General features: G+C 39.8%; 1 protein-coding gene across 2 annotated transcripts in view; it reads left to right on the forward strand.

The window, feature by feature from the left end:
* Nucleotides 1-8792, forward strand: part of lrch2 (leucine-rich repeats and calponin homology (CH) domain containing 2) — a 44761-nt gene extending 35969 nt beyond the window's left edge. For both annotated transcript variants that reach the window (XM_015030618.1, XM_015030617.1), the window contains 3 exons: nt 6799-6936; nt 7035-7112; nt 7440-8792. In XM_015030618.1, the coding sequence (XP_014886104.1) occupies nt 6799-6936; nt 7035-7112; nt 7440-7559 (336 nt within the window). In that variant the 3' untranslated portion in view covers nt 7560-8792. The remainder of the gene's footprint in view (nt 1-6798; nt 6937-7034; nt 7113-7439) is intronic.
* Nucleotides 8793-9807: the final 1015 nt, after the last annotated feature.

Genomic DNA, 9807 nt, shown 5'->3' on the forward strand with positions numbered 1-9807 from the left:
CTTGTTGCCCAATCACTGCAGTTTTCTAGGAACTTTTACAAAAACATTTCATCCTTGGACCTTGACACCTTTCGCTGTGTATCATCTTGAACTTGGAGCAGCGCTCTTTATTTTTCATTTCAGCCTTCACTCGTGGAACCCGTCAGGACATCAGCTCGACAGATCCCAGCTTCACCATGAGGAGGAAGATGGAGCATTTGAGAGAGGAAATGGAGCAGATTGGCCTTCTACGGCAGGTCAGACGCTTCCCAGCCTGTTTATGTTTTTCTAGTTTTCACCAGTCGATGAGTCATACGAGGAGTACAGTCTGCCAGATCCTGTTTGTGTTGCAACGCCTAGAGTTTCCGAAGAATAAACCGAGTTTACGCTGGTTTTTCTTAATTGAACTGGAGGAAATGTACACTCAAACAGGATCTAATAGATTTTCTATAACTCTGTGGAACAAATACTTTAGAAATTGAATGTGAGTATGATCAGCGGTGCACTAGTTTAGCGAGGTGACTAAGAGGAATGCAAGCAAGCCTTTGAGGACCTTTTAAAAAGCTAGGGGAAAGAGATCCTATTTCTGACCCTTTCAACAGTCTTCATTTGAAGTAACTTCAAATGAAGACTGTTGTTATTTGCAGAGTAGTATCAAATAACAACTTAGGATTGTTTATTGTGTGGAGCAAGAAGAACAAGGATTTTTAACTTTGTTAAAGGAAATGCAAAGGGTCTTTCAAATACCAAATATGGGCATAGGAAATTGGCTGACTTCCACTAAAGTGCAGTCTTACCACAGAACTGCTTGAGACACCCAATCTGGCAATTCATCCACAGATTTGGATGAGTGAGCTTCCTTGGTTTTAATGGGAAGAGCTCCAGACAATGTTAGTAAGAAAGAGTTAGTAAGAAAAAAAAAATCAACATTAGTTACTCTGTATAGAGAAAAATCAAAGCCTATAACAGCTTTTCAGTAGAGAAGGCATTTAAAAATGTCCAGACCATGACTCAAATTAAAAAAACACAAACGAGGGCTCAGAAAAAGAAAAACGTTCATTAGTTAGATGAAAGCCAGACCCAATCTTTGAAATATCTTGAGAAGATTAAAAGATTTTAGGACAAACCATATTGAGAACTACTATTCATAAATGGAAAAAAAAACCAAAAACATGGAAAACACGTAGCAACCTTCCCAGCAGTGGAAACAAAAATTACTTTGAAGATCAGATTAACAAGTTATTCAGGAGTTCAAGTAGCCAGAACACCAGAGCTCACATTCCTCAAAGGGGCAGCGTTATGCAAAATGGACAGTTCAGAAACCAAACTAAAAAGGAATAATGCCTAATTACTCATAATGCCTACTTATTTCCAATGCTATGCGGGTTAGGCAGTAGAGATTCATCTCTACTCTGTTCATCTCTGCGGAGCCACAGAGCAGCTGGAAGGAGAAACGAAGGTCGCTTGGGGAAAGCGCTGAACTGGAAGCGTAAACATTTCCCTAACGCTCATCAGGACACACCGAGGCTCTTCTGCATCTCTCAAGCAAAATGCCCAGTTAGTCTTAAATGATAATGAAGTGCGTCATACCTCTGGGTCCTCCATCTAATCTTCTTTACATCTCAGTTTAAAATTAGAGTCTGGCAGGGAGGGCAGCACCTGATTCCAGCTTGACGTACCGCCTGTGTGCTGATACATCTAATAAATGTCCGTAGAGAAATCAGCTGACGCGTGTCTCCTTAATCAAAACCTGCATGCAGAGTTTATGTTATTTCTAACAGTTGCAGACACCCGGCGTTATGAATAGGGTAGAATAAATTAGACTTTTCTGAACCAAAGTTTGTTGTTAAGACTTTTAACCTAGACTTGAGTTTTTTAATGACCCTCAAGACTTTTGAGAAAGTATTCTGACAAATGTAATACATGTGCTGTAAACCTGACAGCATTTGTGGCGATCTGCGGCTACGTTGCTATTTTTGGATGTGGACAACTCGAACCAGGAAGTCTACTTTCTGGAACACAATGTTACGTCATGACTTTATGGATCTAAGCTCAAGCTTACCTGCGTTATGTAGTAAGACATTAACCTGAAAAGCTCTACCGAGAACACCCCTGAACAGCTTAATAAAAATAATAATAATAATAAAAAAACAAAATGAAAGGTTATGTCTTTGAATCCAGTTTAAAAGTTGGAAAAATCCTTCAGTCTGGCTAAATTGATGATGAGACTTATTAATTTGCATCCAGCAATGGTCAGAAGTGTGTCTTATGTCCAAATCATTTTGACACCAGTGCAGAGCTTGCTCAAAGTTGGCAGCACATCAGTGGGAGTGACACTTTTTGACAAGGATGTGACAAAAAAGGGCAGCTAAGAAGCCAACGCTCCACATGAAACACAGAGGTAAATTACAACTATTTGTTTTTTCTGACTGTTTGGGACATTTGGAATACATTTATCTGGAAAAGAAGTGTTGGATCCAACCCCGAGGCCGTAGTGAAGCATCATAATGGAATCCAGCAGTCGGGTTTACTCACAGCAACACTGCCAGGAATAACGAGCCCTTTCACAACATGTGCCATGAGCATCGCTTTCCAGTTATACAATCACAGTTTGGTGATTATCTGAAATTTCTTAGTCTGATGGACCACAGTTTCACTTGCCAACAATTTTAATGACGAGTCTTAAAAATTTTAAAATGAAAGCCTTTGACCTGCAGGTCATTTAAAAATAACTCAAACACTGAAAAGATAAAAATTGTTTCGCACAGTTAGGATTTAGACCAGCGCTTGATATTAAGCATGCTGCAGTGAATTGAATAGGATTCACCCAAATATCGCTTCTTTTATCCTTAGTAATGAAATTTCCCATTTCAATTTTCTAATTTTCTAAACATTTGTGAAACACACAAATATTTAAACTAAACAAAAGAAGGTAAACAGTCCGGTTCGGTTAGTCATTTCAACTTTCAAGATAACACCACTTAAATCGAAAATAAGCAGATATAATCTGTCACTCGGAAGCACTTAGGGTCTTTCCTGTGTAACTGGGAATCAGGGCCGATTAGGACACAGTTTTTGTTTGCCAGTAAAAAGAGATGTCTTGATATTACAGCACGCTTTTCACGGGGTATTGCAAGAAATCGTTTTTCCAAAGAAACATATTGCTGGTGGTGATAGCGTAAATAAGAAAAGCAAAGTGTTTCAGGCAAGCCTTTTCTTGACAAGAAAATTTCTGATAGGATCATATTTTGCCTCCGTCCTTGGTAGGATTTTACCCAAATGAAGTTTTTGTCATGGAGGTGGTTTTTCCTCTAACTTCACTTCCTGCCTCAGCTTGATTCCCTGCAGTCAAACCTTTCAGGTTAATGACTGTGTGGTGTTGTATTATTTAGAACACAATGATGCTACCAGTTAATACCAGTTAAAAATATATAACGTATCAGGATTTATTTGCTCTTTGTGGGACTAAGTTGTATTTTTTAAAATAGTATCGTAGTTAGTGCCAATCTACTAGGATTTTCACTCACCGTTGTGTAATAAAAAATAAGAAAAAGCTCAGTGAGTTGCAGTTGTGTCGATGAAAATGCCTGGTTGACGTTAGATATCAGAATGAGTCTGCGTTCACACTGCAGCCTAAAGTGACCCAATACCAATTTTTTGTCAAATCAGATTTTTTTTGCCGTGGCTGTTCACACTTCCAAACATACGTGAGCTGTACGTGTTCTCCTGTGTGGACGGCAAACGACCTGGAAGTGTCCCGCATGCGCAGTAGAGGGCGCAATAACGTCAGCGTGCTCGGTGTTTTGCCAACCGCCATACAGAAGAAGAAGAAGAAGTGCTCAGTGTTTGCAGAAATAAATGTTGATGCTAACGGTGGAGCTTAGCTTACGATTTTGAAGTTGTTGTCCGAGTGGAACAGCACTTTAACAAGTTTTTCCTCTAAGTGTTTCTTCCCGCTTGCGAATATCACGTTCAGGTCGGATGAATGCGACCTGGACGTCAGGCCACATTTCAATCGGATACGTGTCGGATAACCAAGTGGCCTGGGTCGCATTCGAAAAAAATCCGACCTCTGTTGTTCAGACTGTCATGAAAAGATCAGATACAGGTCTCATTACATCAAAAAGTCTGAATTGGGTCACTTCAGGCTGCAGTGTGAAATGAAATGATGGGCCACGAAGGTAGGATATGACAACTGGCAAACACATCAGACCTTAGCTGGGCTAAACAGCAGATGACCACACTGGGAAACAAGAAACTGAGAAACACCAAAGCTGGACAATACAAGATTAACGATACCTAATCTCATGAGTGTCAATTTCAGCATCAAGATTCAGATGGTAGAATCAGGATTTGGTGTAAACATGAAAACATGGACCCAGGAAAGCAAGCAGGAGTCACCTTCGCCTCTTTAATATCAGTTCAGTATTGTTTAAACACCACAGCTTAATGTTGCTTTATGTGTTGAAGTTATGTGACCACAATGTACCCATCTACCAATGTCTCCTCCCCCCAAGATAATCAAAGCTCTAATTGTCTTGCACTGGTTTCTTGAATGTGAGAATGAATTACTTGTGGTTCTGTAAATAACATCTTTAGTCACCAGATCTCAGTCCACTGGAATACCTTTGGGAGGAGGTTTCCATCATGGATGAGCAGCTGGCAATTCTGCAATAACTGTGAGATGTTATCGAGTTATCATAAACCAACATTTCTGAGGAATAAACACCTTTTTGAAAACCAAAGGACCAGACCCACACACCCGCGCTGTCGCACCCTGTCGCACCCTGTCATAAGATAACAGATGAAATCTTATTTAGTTCTGCAGCGTTTGTTGTTCTGATCGAAGATACAGGAGCCGACATGCCATTCACCACATCACAGATAACAAGAACGGAAACAACAAATTCGCCCTGTCTCAATTACCATGCGTTAGAGTTTGCTACATATCATGAGTAGAACAAGAGACCGCATCGATTTCAACATAAAGTAGCTCTGAAGGTCTCTGACATATTCCTGACTGCAGTTGCATTGATTCCCTGTTTCTCCTTCCAAAGGCCGTTTCTTTTCACTTTGGATCAAATCATTGCAATTTCTGGTAAAAACAAAACAAAGCCTCATTATTCTTGTCCCAGGGAAAAAGTGTGAGTTGCAGAGAACTGGAGGTCACAAAAGATGGAGGGACAAAGACACTACAGATGAGAGTTTCGCATTGATAAAAGAGTTGATTTGTGTAGAGATCATTCTCCAGAGTCAGTGAGCAACTGGACAAAGATCCAAGTATTTCTTTCTGATAAATTAAACTTGTCACATGAAAAGAAGAGACGTTAATTCTGTCTGTCAGTTTTGTCTTTGACCTTCCTGTGTTCTTTGAAAGCGATGTTGCTCAATATGTCCACACAGACGATGTATTCTCAATGAATGACTGTCAACATGATGTTCGTTTGGATATTCACACATTTTGTAATTGTCTTCTGAAACTCTTTCACAATCATGAAATTCCCACTGTATAAAATAAAAAAAAATATATATTTACGTTTATTGTATATACTCCACAGCTAAAAGAATATATGACTTTCTCAACAACCAGTAGAAACAATATATGTAATTACTGCAGTAAAACATTTTAACATGTTATTTTTTTCACTAGATTTTACAAGATGCTTTCCTACTAGGAACTATCACAGCCATTGTTTAAATATATTCGTTCAAAATGGTCATTAACAAACTCACCAATTTCAGTGGTAAGCCTCAATTACAGGGAAACAATGAGGCTTTTACGTCTGTTTTTACATTTTTAAACTTTTAAAATTATAACTTCATGGAGTTTGTAGCCTAATTTTAATGGAAACCAAACTTTCTTTCATTGACTCAATACCACAAATGAACAACAGTGGTAAAATGGTACAAACATTTAAAAAATGTCTCTTTCTAACATGTTTGTTAGCAATTGGAAAAGTCCTAAGTTGGTTTTCACCTTTGAGCAAGAAGGCATTTCCCTGTCCTCCCACGATAATGGCGGGTGGTGAGATAAGCTCAGATTTTCCAAACAAACAACCACCTAAGATGTACTTTCTTTTCTTTTTTTTGTAACAAAGGCATCCACCCAAGCGTGGTTCGAACATGCTGACTATTGTGCGTCATTCATATGTCGCAATAATTGCAAACCGCAACCTTTGGCTTGTGAGTCCTTTTTTTGTTTTTAATGCGTGATCAAGTTGTGTCTATACTGCACAAATCATCAATATTGTGAAGAAAACTCTAAATGTGACAGAACATGTTCATGTTACGGAAAAAAATTACTTTCTGATGTAACCTTTAAACCTTCCCCTCACCTCCAATGACAAAGGTCACAAAATAAAGATTTTATTATGAGATGGTGACGCTTTCCGACGTAAATACTCCAGACACTTCTAGAAATAGTTGAAGACAGTCCAGAAGAGTTTAATTCATCTGTGTTTTTAGACATGTTCAAAATAATCCCAGAGGTGAACCAGCGGTCATCCTGAGACACTGAGCCGTTGTATTTAAGAAGCATGTAGAGTGACTTCTGCAAGAGGAATTGGAGGAGGTATTTCTGACTGCAGCTACTGGACGACTGAAGCAGGTGGAAGCAGTTCGTTGTACATCTGACATGCCAGAGGTAAAAACAAGGAATCCGGAACAGATTAATTGAGCTCAACCCCCGCTGTTTTTGAAAAGAGAATTTGTCCTGGATTCCCGTAAGACTCCCACACGCTCGGGCGTACTTCGCTCTGCTCCGCTCACGCTTCTCTTTTTCAACATTCGACATTATCGTGTTATCTTTAATGTGTGCAGAACATTGAGTCCCGACTGAAGGTCCTCCTCCCAGATGATGTTGGTGCGGCGCTGATGGATGGAGTGGTCCTCTGCCATCTAGCCAATCACATTTGTCCCCGATCTGTTGCCAGCATTCACGTGCCGTCACCTGCAGTAGTAAGTATATCACCGTATAAACGTATTATTTGATCTAAACTGCTTCACAGACATTTTAATGCTTAACAAACTAACATGATTAATGTTGTGGCTTCCAGCCAAAGCTAAGCATGGCAAAATGCCGCAGGAATGTTGAAAACTTCCTGGAAGCGTGCAAGAAGCTTGGAGTTTCACAGGTAACACGTTTTTTACCTTAAATGTTTTCACTCTGCATTTGTTTAGTCATTTAGGATTTATGAGTGCCAAGTGATATCAGTAATTGACCACAGAAGATAAATGACAAAATTATGAAGCTGCCTAAAAGAGGCCTACAAGTTTTTTCATGCACTTGTCATTCAAGTTTCCTGTAGCTGAGACTCTGACTGATGTTTTCCCCCCAAAGTTCGTTTTATCATTTAGGAAAATCTGTCTGACAAATATACATCCATCAAGCGCATGTTGAATGACATCAGCCTTAGTCGGTTTGCCAGTGATGTTGATGAATGATCTCTCTGTTAATTCAGGACAAACTATGTCTGCCGCATCACATCTTAGAGGAGCGAGGTCTGGTAAAGGTCGGCGTGACCGTCCAGGCTCTGCTGGACCTGCCCACGCCTAAGTCCACTCACTTGTCCTCTGTTTGACCCTGGAGAGTAAATGCTGCTCATATCCTGCAGTGATCAGCCCACATCCACACTCCCAGGGACTTAGGACCCCTGTATTTGGGGCGAGGACTCAGTGGCTTGTGGCTTTGTAATGGTCTGCTTCTGCCTGACTGAGAAAGGAGACGGGATTACGCAAAATTTCTCCTTAAATGAAGTCGGTCGGCAACCGGCTCCAGTCCAACGCATTATCACATGTTCCTTGTTCCCCGTTTCTGGGCTGAGAGTGGATTTGTAACGTGACGGCGAGATTCCTCAGCTGCACTGCTAACCTGGATGCAAAGACGGATGTGACAATGGGTTAATCAGAAGACCTTTACCTCCCTCTCAGCTGTTACCACGAACTCTGCAAGTGCCACTTCAGATTGGACATCCACGCTGTTATAGCACGGCGTGGCAAAGAAATAAGACATAACTCACTGTTTCACTTGAGACATTTTTATTTTTTTTATTTTTTAACGAAATGTTTCATTGGTTTCCTTAGTTATTTATTGTATTTTTGCCATGTTCTTATGTCTTAAACCCTGAGTCAGGGAAATAGCTGCCATGAATTTTGGACTCTACTTTTTCTTTCTGAGTTCAAGCTCAAGTTCCAGTAGGATTTGGTGCTGTTCTGTAGAAAACCAACAACAAATGCTGAAGTTCTGATTCATTTCAGCGTCTTTAAATGGCTGCAAAAGCCATAAATTATTTTGTACTGGAGCTACAGTGCTTAGTGTATCCATACACCTTTTTCCACAATTTGTCCTCAACAAACCTCTTTATATTTTATTGGGTATTTATGAGATGGACCAAAATGCACCAAAGTAAGGCATAATTTTGAGTTGGACAGAAACTAATAGATAGTTTTTAAAATGTTTGACAAGAAAAAAAATCTCATTTTGATGTTGCAATGATATTTTTTGCTGTATTTCAATTGATCCTTACCAGCTTTTTGCTCAGGGTTTTGTGCAGACGTAACTTTAAAACTTTGGATATTTTTTAGAACCTGACTGCTTTAAAGCCTCTCCACCTCTCCGCTGACCTGTCTGCTGTGCTCCTGGTTCTCCATGATGCTGCTCCATCTCTAATGGTCTCCAACAAACCCATGAGGTTTTCACAGAGCAGCTAAATTTATACTGAAATTAAATTAAACCCATACGGACTCTGTCCACTGGATTTTGCTTAGGACTATCGTGATTAAATACAGCATGAAGTCTGAAGTTTTCTTTTTACTAAAAAAGGAAAAAGCCAGATATTTTCTTCCACTTCACAATTAAGTAATGCTTCCTTTTTTTCCATCACATACAATCTCAACAAAATACATTGAAGTTTGTTCATGTGATGTGATAAAATGTGAAAAAGGTTCAAGGGATAGATATATAGTGCTCAAAAAAATAAAGGGAACATTTCACTTTAATTTTGTGTGTGGCTCCAAATCCAGGCCTCCATTGGTTAATAAATTTGATTTCCATTGATGATTTTTGTGTGATTTTGTTGTCAGCACATTCAACTTTGTACAGAACAAAGTATTCAATGAGAATATTTCATTCATTCAGATCTAGGATGTGTTATTTGAGTGTTCCCTTTATTTTTTTGAGCAGTGTACATATATATTTTTCCAAGGCACTGTATTTTGCTAGCAGGGGAGGCGACGTTTTTGACCACTGTGATTATGCATGCACGGTCCTTGCCAAGGCGTTCTAATGTACGTGCAAGTTTATGTGTTCCTCAATGTTTAAGCATCTGATTGCCTGTTATGATTTGCACACAAATCAGTTTGGAATCTTTATTGTTTTTCTGACCTCAATTGAGAAAATGTTGCCAATGTTAATGTTGTTGCGGCTCAGAGATCCTCCTGCAACGCTCCCGCTCTGAAACCGTGCACAGCAGGGCAGCTTGCTGTGCACGGTTTCAGATCTACTTCAGTGAAATGTATTGGTGTAATTATTTAACCCTTTTACTTGTGCATGTTTTCGGTCGGACATCGTGACCTCTCCGAGTTGTTCAGGTGCAGCAGAACATTTATTTTTGACCAAACGTTACGATAAGCTGCTAGCAAACACACCGATTCCTCTGATTGGTCGCTGGTTGAACTCTTCCAGCGGTTTGAGGTTCAGCTCACCTTGAGAAGCCTCTCTGACAAATCAAAAGGGAAGAATAGCTTTTGATCGTAGCAACACCTCGAAACATGAAAATAGCAAATATGCAAATATGGCAAATGCATATAGCCGCCACACGAGCCTGAACA

Source organism: Poecilia latipinna, unplaced genomic scaffold, assembly GCF_001443285.1.
Source record: "Poecilia latipinna isolate Pla-1442-1.1 unplaced genomic scaffold, P_latipinna-1.0 Scaffold187, whole genome shotgun sequence".
Classification (NCBI taxonomy): Eukaryota; Metazoa; Chordata; class Actinopteri; order Cyprinodontiformes; family Poeciliidae; genus Poecilia; species Poecilia latipinna.